The following is a 22,543-nucleotide window of genomic DNA, read 5'->3' as shown; positions in this document are numbered from 1 at the left end:
ACTATTGCTAATAGGTGTCCCTCATTCATATCTCAAAAAGTTGGGAGGTATGAATCTTCCTTGAAGAAGGTGATGTTTCTGGTTTCCTATTTGCCTGAATTTTCATGAAGGGCCGAACTCCTGCAAGTTTCCCCTAGTTGGAACATTACAAATGTATGGTGTTGGTAATGAGCAGTGACCAACTAACAACCATAACCAGCACTCTGCCCCCATATATACTGTGTGTATATATACACTATATTACCAAAAGTATTGGGACACCTGCCTTTACACCCAAGTTCAATATTGAGTTGGCCCACCCTTTGCAGCTATAACAGCGTCAACTCTTCTGGGAATGCCGTCCACAAGGTTTAGGAGTGTGTGTGTGTATGTAAATGTTTGAACATTCTTCCAGAAGCGCATTTGTAAGGTCAGGCACTGATATGGATGAGAAGGCCTGGCTCACAGTCTCCGCTCGAATTCATACCAAAGGTGTTCTATCAGGTTGAGGTCAGGACTCTGTGCAGGCAAATCAAGTTCCTCCACCCCAAACTCGCTCATCAATGTCTTTTATGGACCTTGCTTTGTGCCCTGGTCCAAATCATTTGCTGGAGGGGGGATTATGGTGTGGGGTTGTTTTTCAGGGGTTGGGCTTGACCTCTTAGTCCCACTGAAGGGAACTCTTAAGGCGTCGGCATACCAAGACATTTTGGACAATTTAATGCTCTCAACTTTGTGGGAACAGTTTGGGGATGGCCCCTTCCTGTTCCGACATGACTGCACACCAGTGCACAAAGCAAGCTCCATAAAAACCATGGATGAGCGAGTTTGAGATAGAGGAACTTGTCTGACCTGCACAGAATCCTGACCTCAACCCGATAGAATTTGAGTAGACTGCGTGCCAGGCCTTCTCTCCAACATCAGTGCCTGACCTTACAAATGGGCTTCTGGTAAAAAATTCCCATACACACTCCTAAACCTTGCGGACAGCCTTCCCAGAAAAGTTGAAGCTGTTATAGCTGCAAAGGGTGGGCCAACTCAATATTGATCCCTACGGACTAAGACTGAGAAAGTTAAAGTTCATGTGGGTGTAAATGCAGGCGTCAATGCTTTTGGTAATAGCGTGTGTGTGTGTATATATAGATAGATAGATATGGCTTCACATGTGATATATATAGATATATCTATATATATCACATGTGAAGCCACAGTAGTTCACTTAAAAAAAAAAAAGTATCTTCAGCTAAATCCTTTGCCTAGATCACTTATGTGAGCAAATCTGGAGACTGTACACTAGGGGCGCGCATCTTCACTCACCTCACGATTCGATTCGATTATCCCATCCACCATTCGATTCCGCGATGCATCACGATTAATACCCAAGTGCCCATGGTTTTCAACTTTTCCTCAAAAAATTAATTCAAGCAGTCAGAAATTGAAGAAATATATTTATTTGTATCTGCTATTTAAACAAATTGCACCAAGTTCCCTGCATATAGCAAAGTCTGAACATGAACAGTGCAGCAGATAACAGTATTTATTTAAAAGAGTACTGTGGCATCAAACTGTTGTGTATAATACAGTGCTGGCCTGGTGCAGTAGTTTACATTTTAATATTTTCTTTTATGAAGAAGTAAACTATAACTTGTAAACAGTAACACCAACATCTATATAAAACAGAGCACTTCCAGTTATTGACTGGCAAACATCACAGTGAACCTGTAACACAGTCACACAGTGTGTTGCAGAACTTCCTGGTTCACAGTGATGATTGTTTTCCAATACCACCACCACCACCACCACCACCAGCGCCAGTGAGTAAACACAGATGGATGGCTAGATCGGCGTTATAAGCTCTCGGAGTTGTGTCACCCAGTCACTTTACAGAAAACGTTACCTGCACTCTACCACGATACACCTGTAACTGAAGCCAAGTCACCATTAGAGGAAGTCTGAAAATCCTTGACAGAATAAATTGTCAACTAAATCTAAAAACCTTGGACAAATCTTTATGGGATCACAAATATACAGTTACACACCACAATACCAAAAAAACACACACATCACTGAATCATAATGGTAAAGGGCAGGCCATAGGTCAGGCGCCGGGCAATGGCACAGTCACAGTCAGACATGAGGTCAGGTTGGTGTGTGTTTTTGTTTGTGTGTGTGTGTGTGTGTGTGTGTGTGTACTTGTGTGATCCAATAAAGATTTACTCCAGGTTTTAAGATTTAATTTATTCTTTCAAAGATTTACTTTCCTCTGGTGGCTTGGCGGGCGTCAGTTGTCATGAATTAAATACACTTTTAGAATATTTGGCTGAGGGTTAAGTTAGTTGACACCTCCAAACATTGACAATTGATTGACAATACACATAATGTCACCCAGTCACTTTACAGAAAACGTTACCTGCACTCTACCACGATACACCTGTAACTGATGCCAAGCCACGCCACCATTAGAGGAAGCCGGAAAATCCTTGACAGAATAAATCAGTTGAAGCTAAAAACCTTGAGCTAAACCGTTATGGGATCAGAAATATGCACACATGTCGGTGAATCAGAATCATGAGAAAGGGCAGGCCACTGGGCCTGGGCCACAGTCAGGCAGGTAATGGCACAGCCACTCATCAGATCAGTGTGTGGTTTTTCTTTTGTGTGTATATTTGTGTGATCCAATAAAGATTTACTCCAGGTTTTAAGATTCAGTTTATTCTTTCAAGGATTTGCCTTCCTCTGGTGGCTTGGCGGGCGTCATTTGTCTGGAATTAAATACAATTTTAGAATTTTATTTAGCTGAGGGTTAAGTTGACCCCCCCAAACATTGACATTTGACAATATACACACATGAAGTGTGAAAATTCGATGGACACATATTTGAAGATTGTGTCCGACACAGTCTTCAAAAATAAACCATTCTCCATCTCCCCCCTGTGCTAGCAAAGCTTGTTGTCACTCAAGTCGTCACTCAGTCACTTTACAGAAAACGTTACCTGCACTCTACCACGATACACCTGTAACTGAAGCCAAGTCACCATTAGAGGAAGCCCAAAAATCCTTGACAGAATAAATTATCAATTGAAGCTTAAAACCTTGAGTTAAACCGTTATGGGATCAGAAATATGCACACACAATACCAACAAAAAACACACATGTCACGTCAGTCGTGAATCATGAGAACGGGCAGGCCACTGTGTGAAGAACGCAGGTAAGTGGCACAGTCAGCCACTCATCAGGTCGGTGTGTGATTTTTCTTTTGTGTGTGTATATTTGTGTGATCCAATAAAGTTACTCCAAGTTTTAAGATTCAATTTATTCTTTCAAGGATTTGCCTTCCTCTGGTGGCTTGGCGGGCGTCAGTTGTCTGGAATTAAATACAGAATTGATTTGGTTGAAGGTTAAACCCCTAGAAACAGACAGGCAGTCACAGAGCATGACAGACACACTGTGACATTGAACACGCCACAGTCACACGACATGATGACACTAGTATAAAAATTCTAAATGGACAGTTGGACACACAATAGAAAACCATTCTCCATCTCCTCCAGTGCTAGAAAAGCTATAACAAATATAATATTTATATGACATACATATAGTATACTCCAGGTTCAGTTCACTGTGATGATCATTGATTGTTTGCAATTGCCAGTGCCATGGCCACCTGCAGGCCTGCTGCCACCAGTCAGTCAAAAACAGTGTGACTGTGACTGCGTTGAGTTGACGCTAGACTAGAGTGGCATAACTGGCGTTATAAGGGCTTGTTGACAATGACATAGGGAATAGATAGGAGGGACTCGGGAGGGAAAAAAAAGAAAGAGGGATGTAGAGATGAAGGGGAATGGTGGGGAGAGGGGGATGGTTGTAGAAGGGGGGTGGGGGTTGGGGGAGAGAGGGGTATGGCATTGGTATTTGGTAGGGGAGGGAAAGGGTAAGGGGAAAAGGGAAAAGAGGAAAAGAAAGAGAAAGAAAGAGAGAGAGAAAAAAGAGAGAGAGAAAGAGAAAAAAAAAGAGAGAGGAAAAAAAAATAGTGAGAAAGAGAGAGAGTGTGAGTGTGAGAGATAGAGGAGAGAAGTTCTCCTTTCCTTCTCTCTCTCCACCTTTCCTTCTCTCTCTCCAGTCTCCACCTTTCCTTCTCTCTGAGAAGGAAGGAAAGAGGGAAAGAGGGAGAGGGATAGGGAAAGGGGAAGAGGGCCTTGAGGGAAGGGGAGTAGAGGGACTAGGGAGAGGGCGAGACTGGGAGGGGAGACAGAGACTGGGCTGAGGGGGGAGAGGGGATGAGGCTTGGTTGGCAATTGGCATCAGTTGTTTGGAACTTTTAGTATTTGGCTGAGGGTTAAAGTAACCCCTACTTTTTTTAAATCTTTTTTTTTTTTTTTAATCTTTTTTTTGACAATCTTCAAAAATCAAAATCTCAGTGGCAGACACAGTGCTCAGTGCTATAAACAAAATATATAAAATTAACAACACTGGTGTGGTCAGTGGTGTGGCAGACTAACAGTGGGCTGGGCAGGGGCAGTGGCACTGGCAGACACAACAGTACATCAGCATTTCCTGGATTAAAAAAAATGGGTCACTGCGAGGCGCAAGCAATGCTGCTCAGGATTTGGGAATGTGTAGATTTTTCTGTAAGAACACTAGTTGATCCACATGCTCTGCTTTGAGTGCGCTTGTGCCTGGGATACACAAGTATTGCTTTGACAGCTGAGAAAGGAGGGGAAATATGACCTCATGCTCACACCACCAGTTCAAAGGATCCTCCGTGAAAGGCAGAGGTGGAGCTTTACAATATTTTTCCATTTCCTCTTCAGCCTTGGCATAGGGGGTCTTGGGTTCTATTGTACCTGCACCGCATCAGATTCAGAATCGTGGCTTACACTATGTAGCAAGCTGTAGCTAGCTACTAGTTACAGTTCGTTTCAAGAAACATGATGGAATTCAAATCAATTGAATTACTTCCAAGGATGCAGCCTCCTCAGTCACTCCTTTGTATATCTCCAATCTCTCCTCCTCTGTGAGGATAAAAGGCAGTCCCTTAAAGCGAGGATCCAGTGCAGAGGCTGTATGAAGGATCTTCTTCTCTGTCTCCCTGCTGTACCCCTTCAGAAAATCTGTTCTGATGGCATTCTTGATCTCATGGATCATGGGTGTGTCTCCCATGGTGTCTGTCATGCTCTGGAGGAGTTGTGCATTTAGAGGGGCAATGAGAGAAACTGTTGAATTGCGCTCTTCTGACATCAGCATGGTTGCATCCTTCATTGGCTTTAATGCACTCACAGCATCCTCTGCATTTGACACATCTGTTTCATTGAGAGTGCAGAGATCAGACTCTCCTTTTCTGACTTCTGGAGACAGCAAGGTGGCACAGACTGCAGGTTGTTGTTCTAAGAACCTCTCGACCATGTCATATGCGCTGTTCCATCTTGTTGGCACATCAGTTATCAGCTTATGATTCTTCAGGCCAAGACATTTCTGTTTCTCTGTTAGACAGTGGCTTGCTCTAGTGCTGCAGTGAAAGAATGTGGATATCCATCGCACTCTGCCAAGAAGTCTGGAGAGTGTGGCCATTTTCAGCGCTCGCTGGGATGCAAGGTTCAGTGTATGGGCGAAGCATTTCTCATGGGGGAATTTGCCAACTTGAGCTGCAACGATCATGTTTGACACGTTGTCGGTCACAAGCACTACAGATTTATCGGACAGTTGCCATTCTTCCACAACACGAGACAGTAGCTCTGCCAGATGAGCACCCGTGTGAGACTCATAAATGGCTCTCGTTTGCAGCACATGCGACAAGATCTGCTAGTCCTTAACGTAATGTGTTATTGTAACATAAGACTCCGTCGTGACTGAAGTCCATGAATCACACGTTCTTGCGACTCAACTTGCTTGGCTCATTGACGCAATTATCTGAGCTTTAGTTTCCTGGTAGAGTGCAGTTATAACGTTTTCTGTAAAGTGACTTCGTGATGGGATCTTGTAACGCGGCTCTATCGTCTTCAACAGGTAGCGAAACCCAGTGTTGTCCACAACAGAGTAAGGGCGCAGGTCCTTGGCTATGAAAGCTGACGCAGCTTTTGTTATTCTCTTCCCCTTTTCAGAGTTGGGCGGCAAAGTTGAGAGTATTGCATCAATTCTTGGCTGAGCTGGGTCTATTGACTTGGCGGCACTGGTGGTGGTGGTGGCAGGTGTTAGCATCTGAGTGAAAATGGCTAGCGTGGTTTCTCATATTAGTATTATTCCCTAGATATTGAATTTTTGTGTGACAGGCTTTACACACGGCGTATGACTTGTCCAATTTGTGCTTCCCACTTTGTTCATGTTTATAAAAGCCAAAATGTGCCCAGATGTTTGCTTTTAAAAAGCTAGGTGCATTTTTTATCTCTCGTTCTTTTTGGTCTCCTTCTGCCATTTTTACTAGTCTAGCAGCAGTAGCATGCCATGTAATTGTGACAGGGGTGATGACGACAATGTTGTCTACAAATTCTGTCAGTATTAAAAAAAGAAGAAAAAAATATTTAAGTGATTACGCCTAAAGCCTGCCACGAGATCACCATAAAAGTAACAAGTGTATGCAATTGTATTTGATATGTTAAACAAATAGTTGTCACAAAATCCTTATTCTACTACCCCACACACCGTCACTAGTAGCTAGCTAGTAGCTACTCGCATCGCAGTCGCACTTAGTTGCTTGCTAATTGCTATCATGCTACTATAGTATAAGTATATGTGTTAAAAATGCGCCCTCATCTTATCTGTGATCTGTGCTACTGCTAGTACCCGCCATGGCACTGGTCAGACATCAACTGCACTAGTTATCATTGGTCAATGGTCACTCAGCGAGTCAACGACAGCCGGTCACGTGATCTCTCTATCTCTCCTTCTCCAATCTTCATGGCACACTGGCATTGAACACGTCACAAACAGCTACAGACAACAACATATGTCCTGCCAACATCCCCCCCCCCCCCCCCAAATGACAACGTATGCCATTTCATTATTTATAGTTTTATGTATTCATTGTCTTAGTGATTGATTCACATCACAACTTCATTAGTTATCTTGTTTGTGTATTATTATGGTTTTGCTCATCATCACTGCCCCACACATGCACTACAGCAGCATGTGTGGGGCAGTGATGAGCAAAACCAACCATACTACATCATACAAAAGGTATCACTGAAGTTGTGATCAATCACTAAGACAAGACAACATTGGACATTCAAGAGATTAGAGATAGACCTACATAAACCATAATTAATTAAATGGCAATGGCATTGGTCATGGTCACTTAAACTCACTTTCTTTAACCCTTTCATGATTAAGTCCATTTATCTGACATTTGTTGTTTTTTACAAGTTAAAATCCATATTTTTTGATAGAACATTACTTCGAAAACCCCCAAACATTATATATATTTTTTAGCAGAGAATCTAGAGAATAAAATGGCGATTGTTACAATATTTTATGTCACACTGTATTTAATTTATTGTGCAGCGGTCTTTTAAATACAACTTTTTGGGGAAAAAAAAAGATACTTTCATGAATTTAAAAAAAACGAAACAGCAAAGCTTAAGTTAGCCTAAATTTTTTGGTATAATGTGAAATATGATGTTACGCCAAGTAAATATAAATACCAAACATGTCATGCTTTAAAATTGCGCACACTCGTAGAATGGTGACAAACTACAGTACCTAAAAAATCTCCAAAGGCGACACTTTTAAAAAAAGTAACGGTTACACAGGGTAGAGTTACAGAGGAGGTCTAGTGCTAGAATTATAATTATTGCTCTCGCTCTGACGATCCCAGCGATACCTCACATGGGATTTGAGCAACGTATTATGCGGGCCGGGTGCAACTTGCAGAGCCAACTTCATTTGCGTTTTCTTTGCTGCGGGGCGCTTTTAAAATTTTTTTTTTTCTTATGCAATTCATTTAAGAGGCTAGAGCGTCGGAAGGCAGGGAATGTCATTGTCCACTGTCCAGTCCACTCCCGAGTCCCGCTGCTCCGGGATAACAACCAAGCGGCTTTTAGCCGCTTTGGTTGTTATCCATGGGAAAGCCGACAGCCTGGCGGCAGCGCCCCCTGTAAAAAACAGTACCGGGATGATGCCTGCAGCAGTACAGCTGCAGGCATCATCCCGGTATAACCCCCTAAAGCCGAGGCTGCAAATGTGTCCGCTCGGTGCAAAGGGGTTAATGTTTATGAATACAGGATGGCAAGGCAAGCATCATCATTATTAATATTTATTATTTACATTTTACATTCATGAATGTTTGCATTTTTTTTTTTTTACAATGACAGTCAGTCCACTCCACAAATAGGGGAGGTTATTCCCACGCTATCTATTATGGAAAAGGCTGTGGGTGGAAAAGCCGCATACACCAATAAGGTGAACACCTGACCTTTTAGATGAATGTGTGTAAGTAAGTGGTGCTGCGCTGATCCTTAGTGTATAAACAGGTGAACATAGGCTAATAAATAATAATAACCAATGCGCTAGATAGGAAAGTGGTAGAATGGCGTAAACGTGAGGAATACTGTGTATTAAAAAATGTTCATTTGAATATTCAATACCTTCAATAGTGCATAAAACTTAACATAGGTATACTCAAACAAAATATCACTTCAATTACCTTAAAAATAAAATCCACATAATAACAGTATAATAACGTGATAGTATCAGAGCACTAGTGACTAGCTCTGAATTAAAAAATAGAGTGCATAGTAGATGTGCATATATACTTGGACCAGCGAAATTTAAAGTGCGGACAAAAGGTGCTAAGTGCAAAAATTGGAAGAATAGTGACTGGCTATTTCTATATAAAGTGCATATTGTGCATGTTGACATCAAATAATGAATAAGAGTAAGAAATCTACAAAAACAAAAAAAAAAAAAAAAAAAGGTTTTTTTAAAATATAATGTGACAGCCACGTGCTACCATGCACACGTTGCAATTAAAGTGCTAAGGAACGCATTCATAAATGCTCAAGTACAGTCCTTGTGTATAGTTGTGACAGCAACGTCCTGGCATGCACACGTTGCAGTTAGAGTGCTGGGTGAGTCACATCTAATTTTTTCTTCGTGTGCTAAACACTTTAGTGGGTAGTAGCCCCTTACCTTCAGGTAATGGGGCAAAAGCAGGTAACAAAAAGGTTGTTAAGGGCGTCCGCCTATGGGTCCCAGCGCGTCCCTCTCTATCCTGGATCTTGGGTTGAAGTTCCCTCAGATGTAATGCAGGGGGGTTGTATTCATAGGGGGTAATCCACAGAAGAAAAGCCCAATAGTGTAATCCAGTTTTAAAACGTAACACTCATGTTCTTGGCTGGTCTTGAAATGGAAGGGAAGGTTCTGTCCATTTCAAGACCAGCCAAGAACATGAGTATGGCGGACGCCCTTAACAACCTTTTTGTTACCTGCTTTTGCCCCATTACCTGAAGGTAAGGGGCTACTACCCACCAAAGTGTTTAGCACACGAAGAAAAAATTAGATGTGACTCACCCAGCACTCTAACTGCAACGTGTGCATGCCAGGACGTTGCTGTCACAACTATACACAAGGACTGTACTTGAGCATTTATGAATGCGTTCCTTAGCACTTTAATTGCAACGTGTGCATGGTAGCACGTGGCTGTCACATTATATTTTAAAAAAACCTTTTTTTTTTTTTTTTTTTTTTTTTTTTTTTTTTTTGTTTTTGTTTTTGTAGATTTCTTACTCTTATTCATTATTTGATGTCAACATGCACAATATGCACTTTATATAGAAATAGCCAGTCACTATTCTTCCAATTTTTGCACTTAGCACCTTTTGTCCGCACTTTAAATTTCGCTGGTCCAAGTATATATGCACATCTACTATGCACTCTATTTTTTAATTCAGAGCTAGTCACTAGTGCTCTGATACTATCACGTTATTATACTGGTATTATGTGGATTTTATTTTTAAGGTAATTGAAGTGATATTTTGTTTGAGTATACCTATGTTAAGTTTTATGCACTATTGAAGGTATTGAATATTCAAATGAACATTTTTTAATACACAGTATTCCTCACGTTTACGCCATTCTACCACTTTCCTATCTAGCGCATTGGTTATTATTATTTATTAGCCTATGTTCACCTGTTTATACACTAAGGATCAGCGCAGCACCACTTACTTACACACAGTCCACTCCACACAATTCATCAGAGATACAGATAATTACCTACCTGTGATGATGACAAGCTGACACAGTGGCACTCACTGCTGGAGCGGGTCTCTCTCTCCTCCTTTCCTACTGTTGCGCTGCCTGCGAGTAAGGACTGGAGGCTGAGGAGAGGACAGCACAGAATGACAAGTTTAGTGAGTGTACTTTACATTTCATACTGTGTGTGTGATAGTAACACTGACATGACAGTGACACAGTCAGTGACTCAGTTACCTACCGGATTAATGATGATGGTACTACTGGCTGAGCAGCAGTGGCAGACAGTGTGGCACTGTGTCTGTCTGTCTCTGATGACTGGCACTCACTGCTGGTCTCCTTCTCTCCTGCTGCTGCCTGGACTGAGTGTGAGGACAGGACTGAGGACACACTGAGACAAGATCAGCGCGGCCTGGTGGATATGCCTTGGCTACTAGCTCGGGTCTCTCTCCCAGTCCTGTCTGTGTCCCCTGAGCGGTGAACGAGGCCGGTCTTCCTCTCCCCCTGCAACACTACAACCTGTGCTGCTAGCTGTGCAGGGAGGAAAGGAAAGTTCTGGGGGGACCGTCCGGGAGTCAGGGACTCGGAGGAGATCAGACACGTGTTGTTTGCTCTGCTGCAGTCTCCTCTCTGAGCCGCGACACAGGGGGATGACGTCAGCGGGAGGAAATGGTGCGAAAGCTTCGGCTGCTTTCGGCTCCACTCGGAACGGCGTGAAAGCTTCGGCTGCTTTCGGGGGCAGGGCGGCACGGCGCGAGGATGACATCATCCTCAATAATCGATGCCTTAAAGCTACAGCATCGATGCCGCATCGTGGACGGTCGAATCCCGATGCATCGATTCGGCGATTAATTTCAAAAGCCCTACTGTACACTCTTATGCCCTGTACACACGGTCGGACATTGACAACAAAATCCATGGATTTTTTCCGACGGATGTTGGCTCAAACTTGTCTTGCATACACACGGTCACACAAAGTTGTCGGAAAATCCGATCGTTCTAAACGCGGTGACGTAAAACGCGTACGTCGGGACTATAAACGGGGCAGTAGCCAATAGCTTTCGTCTCTTAATTTATTTTGAGCATGCGTGGATTTGTGGATGCACTTTGCGTGGATGCACTTTGTATGTCGGATTTGTGTACACACGATCGGAATTTCCAACAACGGATTTTGTTGTCAGAAAATTTTATAGCAAGCTCTCAAACTTTGTGTCGGAAATTCCGATGGAAAATGTGCGATGGAGCCCACACACGGTCGGAATTTCCGACAACAAGGTCCTATCGCACATTTTCCATCTGAAAATCCGACCGTGTGTACAGGACATAACACATGGGCTATTCTACATTGATCAGCTGGATCTGCTGCTAAGGGGTGAAGTGTGTGCAGGTGTTCATTAGAGTTGCTTCTCCACATAAGTGGATGTTGCTCTTCTGTGAAGAGCTGCATATGAAGTGAGAGTTCCATTCCTATAAGGAACAGTATATTATTGGACTTTGTCTACCTATTGTTTTTTTTTTTTTTTTTTTTATGTGCATTGCAATTTATTGTTAATTGCAACCCAGCGCACATACAATGTGCTGCAGTGCACCAGAACACATAGAGGTAAATACTCTGAGCTGGCCCTATTTTTGTCTGTTAGGATGCATTGATAGCCTGTTCAAAATGAATGGCCTGCCTAACATAACACAACTCAGCCCACAAAAATACATTGTATCGCACTGCATTGTGGTATAAATGGGCCCATGCAAGAGTGATTGATTTGTGTTGGTCATCCCCTGCTGTCCAACTTTCCTCTTTTCATATCTCCAATGGTTCCTATAGCAGACGCAGGGAGCACATAAATCCATTCACATCAATTTTCTTTCCTCACAGAAACTCATAATTTAATATTCCTACCACAATTGTACTGTGCAGGCAACATCTTTTTTGGGACAACACCTGTGTAACCATGAGAAGAACATTACAGACTCTATGCACATAGTTCTCCAGGTGGGATTTAAACCCAGAAGCTAGAGTGCTCTAACCATTTACTCGCCTTGTGTGCGTGGACTACTGAGGGGTTTTGAGAGACTGATTTGAACCTCTGGTGAATTTGTTTTTTTATTTTTAGAACAGGATGGGCTCATGGATTCAAGTATTGTCAGAGTGAAAAGCAAATGTACTGGGCTGTCAGCCAATGCCTCTTTTTGTATTTCCAGGGTAAATGTTCTAGTTTGACTAGCATATGCTTTTTAAATATATAATTCATCATCTACTATCCTTGTAACAGACTGTTCTATAAGTGCATACAGTGGGCAAAATAATTATTTGATCCCCTACAGATTTTGATGATTTTTTGAAGGGTCTATAATTGTTACCATAGGTGTATTTTAAATGATCGCGACAGAATATCAACCAAAAATACAGAAAAAAAACCTCACAATACAAATGTTATAAATTGAGTTGCAGTAGTAAAATAAATATTTGATCTCCGACCAACAATAATTCTGGCTCCCACAGACTGGCTACAGAGTCTGCACATGTGGTACACAGATTAGTCCTGTCCATTTAAGACGGTGCTCCTAACAACTAGTTATGCGTATAAAAGACACCTGTCCACAGAATCTTTCTTCCATTCATACCTCACCATCATGGGCAAGACCAAAGAGCTGTCAAAGGACGTCAGGTACAAGATTGTAGACCTGCACAAGGCTTGAATAGTCTACAAGACCATCAGCAAGAAGCTTTGTGAGGAGGCGGCAACTGTTGGAGTGATTATTCACAAATGGAAGAAATACAAAATAGCCATCGATCGCCCTTCGTCTGAAGCTCCATGCAAGATTTTGCCTCATGGGGTAAGGATGATCATGAGAAAAGTGAGTGATCAGCCCAGAACTACACAGGAGGAGCTTGTGAATGATCTCAAAACAGTTGGGACCACAGTCACCAAACAAACCATTGGTAACACAATACGCTGCCATAAATTGAAATCCTGCAGCGCCTGCAAGGTTCCCCTCCTCAAGAAGGCACATGTACAGGTTCGTCTGAGGTTTGCCAATGAACATCTAAATGATTCAGAGAAGGATTGGGAGAAAGTGCTGTGGTCAGATGAGACCAAAATTGAGCTCTTTGGCATTAATTCGACTCGCCGTGTTTGGAGAAAATTGCTGACTATGCCCTTAGAACACCACCCCTACAGTCAAGCACAGAGGTGGAAACATTATGCTTTGGGGCTGTTTCTCTGCTAAAAGTACAGGCCGACTTTGCCGCATTGAGGGGTCAATGGACAGGGCCATCTATTGTAAAATCTTGGATGAGAACCTTCTTCCCTCGGCCAGGACACTGAAGCTGGGTCATAGGTCTTCCAGCATGGAAATGACCCAACACATACCACCAAGGCAACAAAGGAGTGGCTCAGGAAGAAGCACAGACCCATCTCCAGGCCTTAATCCTATAGAAAATATATGGAGGGAGCTGAAGCTTTGAGTTGCAAAGAGACAGCCAAGAATCCTTAAGGATTTAGAGAAGATCTGTAAAGAAGAAGGGACCAGAATCCGTCCTGAAAACCAACTACAAGAAACATCTTACCTCTGTGCTTGCCAACAAGGACTTCTCCACCAAGTACTAAGTCATGTTTTACGTGGGGATCAAATACTTATTTTACTCCCTGAACTGCAACTCAATTTATAACATTTGTATCATGTGTTTTTTCTGGATTTTTGGTTGATATTCTGTCTCTATCATTTAAAATACACCTGTGGTAACAATTATAGACCTTTCATTTCTTTTGTAAGTGGGCAAACTTTCAAAATCTGCAGGGGATCAAATAATAATTTTCTCCATTGTAACACAAATGGCCATTATATGTGAGTGGGGTTGACAACGGATGAGAGTCCCTGTTAGTAGTATGAAAAAAGGTGAAAATCTCAAACTGAAATATTACGTTCGCATTGATTAGGAGACACTTGGCATAAGGGCTTGTTCACATGACCTTTACTCTCTGAAGAGCGTTCCGTGTTTGGATAGCTCTTCAGAGAGCTTTTGTCAGACGGTGAATAGGCAATGTGTCGCCTCCTCCCTTCTGCCTTTAACCCTTTAAAACCCACACGCAGTTGTAGTGAGCTTGCAGAGCGGCTCCACTCATTTAAGTGTCAGGTTATAATTCCTTCTGCGGCTGCATCATGTGCACACCCCTTCCCTGGCTACTGCCTTCAGCTAAATGGGTTAGTGTGAATGAGCCCTTAGAATTACATGGGGGATGGGCTTTAAAATGCGAAGCTGAGGCATGTTTTTGACACCCTCCAACTGCCCTCTTTAAGTGGCAGTGGATGGGGATGTTCACATGCCATGGTATCTGTGCTTAGCTTCTCAATCTTACCCATGGCAAAAATGACCTGGTATATCACGCTCAGCAGGCAGCAAGCCACAAAAAAGCAACTCATTCAAGCAAATGAGGAGGAAGCACTGCAAATGCCCCACAACTGCGTGCACTACAAGTGGTTGCACTGCATTTCTGTGTAATAATTATAGGGTTATAACGGGCTGTGGGGCGGCGTCACATCTATGCGTCACATCGCCTCATCACTGTCAAACGGCTCTGAAAATCTATTTCAAAAGAGCAGTGATTTAGACAGGGAGAAGCCTTGCTACAAATAGAGCAGGCACAAAAAAAAAGATCCATTCTCTTGGTGTCATCCTTCCCTTTTCTTCTATACCTCTGAACCTCTGCTGCAGGCTTTTGACTTTCTAGTGTTCTAGTGTTTCAATCTAAACACAAACGCAAAGAAGGCTAAAGCTGGCCATATTATACAATTCTCTTATTCGTTTTTCTTTAGATTTACATTCAGCTATGTAGTGCAAGGGTCTGCCTGATTGCATACAATTTGAAAGGTTTAGGTTTTAACTCATATTATATGGTTTTGGTAAATCTAAGGCCTCATGCACACAGGGCGTTTTGTCCTGTCGCTTTAAGGAGTGTCTAGCGATTTTTATTTTTTACAGCTTAAAAATGCCTGTCCATGCACACTTAGGCTTTTAGGAGCTGTAAATGGTATAGGCGTTTTCAAGCTTCAAAAAAAAAATAAAAATAAAAAACCCAGGGCCAGCACATTCTGGAGCAGCTGCAATACAGCTGTAAAAACCACATCAAGCTTTTTTTTTTTTACATGTCAAAACCAATGATTCCCTTTGGGAACCAAATTAAAAACAGAGCAGAAAGGTGGGACTTTATATGAGGCGCAAGGTATGTAGAGCCAAGCGCCTCCATCCCCGATAATTTGAACAGCGAAGAAAAAAGGTGGGAATTTTATATGAGGCATGCACCCTGATAGAGAGAACAACCCGATGACAATGAATATGGCAGGTACCTAAGATAATAAAATAGAACCAAAAATGTTGCATAAAAGCATACATGACATCAATTGGCATTAAATGGTTTAATTGTATATAAAATATGACAAAAAAATAACATAATTAGTTCATAATGTAGATATTGTAAGAGACCTAATTGTATATAAAATATAACAAAAGTAAAGATAATAACATGATTAGTTCATACTGAAAATACTATAAAAACCAAATTCATTAAAGGCAAGTCTCTATAAAAAATAATGGTATCCCTGGTTGATTAGTAAAATCCAATTGATATAGAGGGTAATGATGCAATTATAAGAATAAGGGGGGCAACTATTGGCTCATATTCCCATGGCAAAGCAACATAATTGGTTCATACTGTAAATATTGTAGATAACCAAATTCATTGAAGCGTGTCTCCATGATAAATAGTTGTAGCCGTGATTAGTTGGTACAATCCAATTGATGGATAAGGTATTAAATGGTGGTAATATAGTGTAAACGAAAGGGCCTCTATTGACTCGACGCGTTTCGTGGCGACTGCCACTGTTCTGGAGCAGTTATGAGGTAGGTGTCTATGAATATTAAAAACATATATATTATTTTAAAAGAGGTTATATAGTAGGACTATGTAGAGCAGTGGTTCTCAACCCCTCTAGTGCCGTGACCCCTTGATAAAATTTCCCAATTTGTGGGGACCCCTAACAGTAAAATTATTTTCGTAGCGTGGGTTGTCAGCACCCAAGGCAAGACAAGTAATTTGCGCCCCTAACCCACGGACATTTAGCACTCCCCGAGTCCCTTCCACTCATACAGTATTAAAACCCCTTATGGTACATTTTAGGATGTACCACTCTTTCTCTTTGTCCTTCTTTTCTTTCCCTTTTATCTCTCTCTATCCTAATTTGTTTTTTTCCACCATCCCTCTAGCCGTCTTTCTTGTTCTTTCTCTTATTCTTTCCTATCCCTTTTTCTTTGTTCCACCCCCTCTTTTCCTCTCCCTTCCATGCATTCTCTATTTTTATTCCCTCTCTTAATCCTTTGGGGGGGGGGTAATGGGATGAATGCTAGTGCTGGTATCAGTGGCAGTGCTGGGGGGCAGGGGGGGGGGGGGGGAGTTCTGATCAGCCAACTTAGGTGCTCTTGATCAAGGTCATCTGCTGATCTGAGAACTGTAGTGGGGACTTTTAATGGCAACACTATTCACAGGTAGTGTTACCGACTTTGTGGTGTCTCGTAGAAGTGACACCTATGCCAAGATCAGGAGATAGGGTCCTGCTGGGCGGCCGCAAAAAGACTGGGAGAGCAGCATGGGTTTCAGGAACAGCCCAGGATCCGGTGACCCCTGGCAAATCGTCATTCGACCCCCTCGGGGGTCCTGACCCCCAGGTTGAGAACCACTGATGTAGAGGGAGAGGAGGGGGGAAAAAACCCCCCCCAAAAAACAGGGGAACCTGATTTCCCAGAACTACTTACAAGTAATCCTATGAGTTTGGGCATAGGTATGGAAGGCTAGAGGCCGACCGAGGAAACATCAGCCCACGGGAGCTGAGGTGGACTGACCCAGATAATCAGTGATAGAAGTCCAGTAACAGACACTTTCCATCTTGAGTGGGAACCCCCCTAAGAGCATACCAGATCCTTCAGTCTGGTATGGATATTTTGAGATGAAACCCCATGCCAAAAAAAAACTGCGTGGGGTCCCCCCCCCCCCCAAAATCCATACCAGACCCTAATCTGAGCATGCAGCCCGGCATGTCAGGAAAGGGAGGGGGATGAGTGAGCGTCCCCCCCCCCCCTCTCCTGGACCATACCAGGCCACATGCCCTCAACAAGGGGGGTGGGTGCTCTGGGGCAGGTTAAGCCCCCTGCCTGCAGACCCCCACAACCACTGCCCAGGGTTGTCTGGAAGAGGCCCTTTTCCCCATCAACATAGCCGAGCTCTCTCCCTGCCCCAAGGCACCCACCCCCTTTTATGTTGTTCTAGTCTGGGGGGGGGGGCGCTCACGTTCCTGATCTGCCAAGTTGCATGCTCGATTAAAGGAATTGTAAAGGCAGATTTTTTTTATCTTAATGCATTCTATGCATTAAGTTAGAAAATCTTCTGTGTGTAGCAACCTCCCCAGCACCCCCTAATTACCTACCTGAGCTCCTTCTCTCTCCAGCGATGTCCGCTATCCCCTCAGCCACCCAGTACACTCCTCCTGATTGGCTGACTGATTTTGATTGGCAGCCGTGGAAATCAATAGCGCCGCTGCTCTATCTCAGCCAATCAGGGGAGAGAGGTGACGGAGCCAGGTTGGAGCTCCGTGTCTGAATGGATACACGGAACTCTGACTCAGCTTGGGTGACCCCTGTAGCAAGCTGCTGGCTGAGGGGCACTCAGAGGGGGGACTAGGAGCAGCAAAGAGGTACCTGAGAAGAGGAGGATCCAGGCTGGTCTGTGCAAAACCAACTCAATAGAGGAGGCACATATAACATGTTTGTTACTTTGAAAAAAAAAGAAAAAAAACGAGCCTTCACACTTTAAGGTCTGGTATGGATTTTGAGTGGGGCCTCACACCATTTTATTTTATTTTATTTTTTTGGTGTGGGGTTATCCCTCAAAATTCATACCAGACTCAAAGGGGCTGGTATGGATCTGGGGGGGGGCACCCAGAGTCGAATGCCACAAGTCAGATCCTTAAGATGTTAATCCAACTTGGATGCAACTTACATTCGAATCAATGGGCTGAAATCGTGCCCAAGTTGGAACAAAGTAGTGCAGGAACCTTTTTCAAAGTCGGACTGTCACAAGTCGGATCCGTTAAAGAGGAAGTTAACCCTGATGGGTTTTCTTCCCTCCTTTGCCCCTGCAAAGTAAAAGCATAATGTGCTAGTATGCATCGCATACTAGCAAATTATGTGACACTTACCTGCAAACGAAGCCCGTGCTGTCCCCGCTGCAGGCCGCATCCATGTTCGCCCCTCTTCCTTCCGGGAAGGCCGCAGACTCCAGCTCTGTGACTGGCCGGAGCCGTGTGACGTCACTCATATGCGTGCGGGAGCCGCCAGTCACGGCACTTGCTCGTGAAAAAACAGCACGGGGTGCGTTTCTTCACAGCACATACGCTGATGACATTATCGGCGCAAAACACAGTAAATATCTCTTAAATGGTGCACGTTTAGGAGATATTTCCAGTACGTATAGGTAAGCCTTATTCTAGGCTTACCTATAGTTACAACTTCCACAGAGAGGTTTACAACCTCTTTAAGACGACTCTCCTAGGGAACCATTGGTTTTGACATGTAATGCGACTTGCGTTCTCAAAGTCGGAGCGAATGTCAGACCAGTGTAGCTGTAGTAATTGGCTTTGGGATTACAAAATAGAGGACAGAGAAACTCTGCTAAACGCTAACGGGCATTAACGCCAATGCACAAAGCTTCTAAAAGCGCGTTTTTTGCAGCCACTTTTTCCTGGCGTTGGTACTGGATTTGCAGCTCGTTTTTTTTTTTTTTTTAAGCCCTGTGTGCATGAGGCCGAAAGAAAAATTGTACAAGAAAATTATATAATGTGTAGCCAGCTTTAGAAAGTGAATTCCTCTGCCTGCAGCAAACTGATGACATCCTCTCAGCCTCTGCAAAGTCACTTGTCTAGAGCTCAAGGACCGCTTTTTTAATAAAGGATAGAGCTTTTCTTTAAAAAAACAAAAAAAAAACAAAAAAATGATCCTGTTGTCTATTATGATATGTCAGGAATTAGCTCATGCAGACAGTAAGTGCAAGCTAAGAGGACTTTAGCCCGGTTGCAATGTTTCCCGGGTAATATGAGAAAGTCTTTGATTGTTACTCTAATTGAGCCTCTCTTTTATTTATTATTTTCACAGCAGGATAGCCTGATGGCATTATCTTTGTCTTTTCAGATAGCATTTCAGCATTTTCAAGAACTGGATGAGCACATCAGCTATGTGGCCACAAAGGTGTGTCATCTTGGCGACCTGTTGGAGGGGGTGAACACTCCGCGGCAGCGAGCTGTGGAGGCCCAAAAACTGATGACCTATTTTAATGAGTTTCTGGATGGCAATCTGAAGTCTGATGTGTTTAACAACCCTGAAAAGGTAAGGGCTGCCAGCAGGGCGTGAAGTGATTGCAAGCGACAAGCAGCGTTGCCCTAATTGCTTTGCCTTGTGCTGGTCGCACTCGCAGCCGTTGAGAGACTGACTTGTTAAAGTTTAATTGTTCACAAGTGTGCGTTTACAATATTCTCCCGCCGAGCGCTTACAGATTTATTTATGCTTTAAAATGCTGTTAACTTGTGTTTTTTTTATGTTTGATTTGCTGTCTAGCTGGTATTATGTTTAATTCAACAAGCCCATATGTCACATTAACGTTATAGAAGATTTTTGGCTTGTTGGCTCCGTGCGGTAAAACCGAAAGAGGCTTATCTTATTTATATTTCTGTTCACAAACTAAAGATGTTTAATAAATAATAATTGCAATAATACAAAGAACACTTTTTTTTTTTCTTTCTTGTGCAGCTAGGTATAGGAAAGCTCTTTTTTCCCCATATGTGATGATGACTAGCTTATCTTATATGTATGTGTTAAAATAACATTTGGTTATAATAAATTAAATTACAGGCAAAGTTCACCTTTCATTAAAAAGTAGGAAACGCACATCTTTTTAGCAGGAGAAAAAAAATGTGCATTTATTATTTTTTAAAACAGGAGCCTGCAAAGTATTTCACCCCTTCAGCAGATTGCAGGTGCAATGTCGGGCTCCTGCACACACTGCCTGCAGGTCTGTTACCCTTACCTCCTGTAGGGGTAGATAGTGTGAACAAACTACACAGGCCCACAGTTCATTCAAACTACAAGTCTGTCTGAAGAAGAACCCCCACCCACTGTCACACTTGCTAAAATATAACAGAGAACCGCCATCCTTGTAGTGATTGCAGCATGGGGTCAGACTTGGCTTCTTGGAGGCAGAAAGTAGACGGTTAAAGAAATAGCAATAGTATAAAGTGAATGGCTGGAATATATTTAGGTAGCTATTCATATCCAAAGAGCACTGTAGACGCCTACTATTAGTCAGTGCTAAGAGGTCCATGATGTCCCGATCAATGCACACAACATATCCAGTTTTCTGAGTGCAGAAATATTTATTCTACATACTTTTTTGTATTCTGTTGGCAGATTAAAGAGGCAGCTGATATTATTCAGAAGTTGCATTTAATTGCTCAAGAGCTGCCATTTGATCGGTAAGTACATTTTTCTGTAAATGCTGTTCCTGCACTATAGCCAAAACCTAATATTGAGGACTCCTTTCTCACTGTAATAGGGCAGAGCAGGTCTATCATGAGTTATCAGTCAGTTGTCTGTTTAAAAGTCAATTGTAGTGATATTCTTTCTGTATTTATTATGGTCTGGACTAGGGATGAGCCGAACACCCCCCTGTTCGGTTCGCACCAGAACATGCGAACAGGAAAAAAATTTGTTCGAACACGCGAACACCATTAAAGTCTATGGAACACAAACATGAATAATCAAAAGTGCTAATTTTAAAGGCTTATATGCAAGTTATTGTCATAAAAAGTGTTTTGGGACCTGGGTCCTGCCCCAGGGGACATGAATCAATGCAAAAAAAAGTTTTAAAAACGGCCGTTTTTTCGGGAGCACTGATTTTAATAATGCTTAAAGTGAAACAATAAAAGTGTAATATCCCTTTAAATTTCATACCTGGGGGGTGTCTATAGTATGCCTGTAAATGTTTCCCCTGTTTAGAACAGTCTGACAGCAAAATGACATTTCAAAGGAAAAAAAGTCATTTAAAACTACTCGCGGCTATTTATGCATTGCCGGTCCGACAATACACATAGAAGTTCATTGATAAAAACGGCATGGGAATTCCCCACAGGGGAACCCCGAACCAAAATTAAAAAAAAAAAAAAAGACGTGGGGGGACCCCTTAAATTCTGGTATGGATTTTAAAGGGAACCCCGCGCCAAAATTTTTTTAAAAAATGGCGTGGGGTCCCCCCAAGAATCCATACCAGACTTTTATCTGAGCACGCAACCTGGCAGGCCGCAGGAAAAGAGGGGGGGACGAGAGAGCACCCCCCCTCCTGAACCGTACCAGGCCACATGCCCTCAACATTGGGAGGGTGGTTTGGGGTAGCCCCCCAAAACACCTTGTCCCCATGTTGATGAGGACAAGGGCCTCATCCCCACAACCCTGGCCGGTGGTTGTAGGGGTCTGCGGGTGGGGGGCTTATCAGAATCTGGAAGCCCCCTTTAACAAGGGGACCCACAGATCCCGGCCCTCCCCCCTGTGTGAAATGGTAAGGGGGTACTGTACCCCTAGCATTTCACAAAAAAAGTGTCAAACATGTTAAAAATGACAAGAGACAGTTTTTGACAATTCCTTTATTTAAATGCTTCTTCTTTCTTCTATCTTCCTTCGGTTTCTTCCTCTATCTTCTTCTTCTTCTTCTGGTTCTTCTGGTCCTTCTGGCTCTTCTGGTTCTTCCTCCGGTGTTCTCGTCCAGCATCTCCTCCGCAGCGTCTTCTTCCCTTCTTTTCCTCGGGCCGCTCCGCATCCATGGCATGGAGGGAGGCTCCCGCTCTTCTCTTCATCTTCTTCTCTTCTTCATCTCCTTCTCTCCTTCATCTTCTTCTCTCCTTCATCTTCTTCTCTCCTTCATCTTCTTCTTTGGGCCGCTCCGCATCCATGGTGGCATGGAGGGAGGCTCCCGCTGTGTGACGCTTCTCCTCTTCTGACGGTTCTTAAATAACGGGGGGCGGGGCCACCCGGTGACCCCGCCCCCTCTGACGCACGGCGACTTGACAGGACTTCCCTGTACCGTCACGGGGAATGCCACAGGGAAGTCCCGTCATGTCCCCGTGCGTCAGAGGGGGGCGGGGTCACCGGGTGCCCCCCCCCCATTATTTAAGAACCGTCAGAAGAGGAGAAGCGTCACACAGCGGGAGCCTCCCTCCATGCCAGCATGGATGATGGGTGGCCCGACAAGAAGATGAAGAGAAGAAGATGAAGAGAAGAGCAGGAGCC

General features: G+C 43.2%; 1 protein-coding gene across 1 annotated transcript in view; it reads left to right on the top strand.

Annotated features, from left to right (window-relative positions):
• Positions 1–22,543, top strand: part of EXOC5 (exocyst complex component 5) — a 76,226-nt gene that overhangs the window by 23,222 nt on the left and 30,461 nt on the right. The window contains exons 4-5 of the mRNA XM_073610780.1: positions 19,400–19,594; positions 20,672–20,736. Of these exons, the coding sequence (XP_073466881.1) occupies positions 19,400–19,594; positions 20,672–20,736 (260 nt within the window). The remainder of the gene's footprint in view (positions 1–19,399; positions 19,595–20,671; positions 20,737–22,543) is intronic.

Source organism: Aquarana catesbeiana, linkage group LG13, assembly GCF_042186555.1.
Source record: "Aquarana catesbeiana isolate 2022-GZ linkage group LG13, ASM4218655v1, whole genome shotgun sequence".
In the NCBI taxonomy this organism is placed as follows: domain Eukaryota; kingdom Metazoa; phylum Chordata; class Amphibia; order Anura; family Ranidae; genus Aquarana; species Aquarana catesbeiana.
Note: the sequence above shows the minus strand (reverse complement) of the source record. Positions and strands in the feature narration are given on the sequence as shown.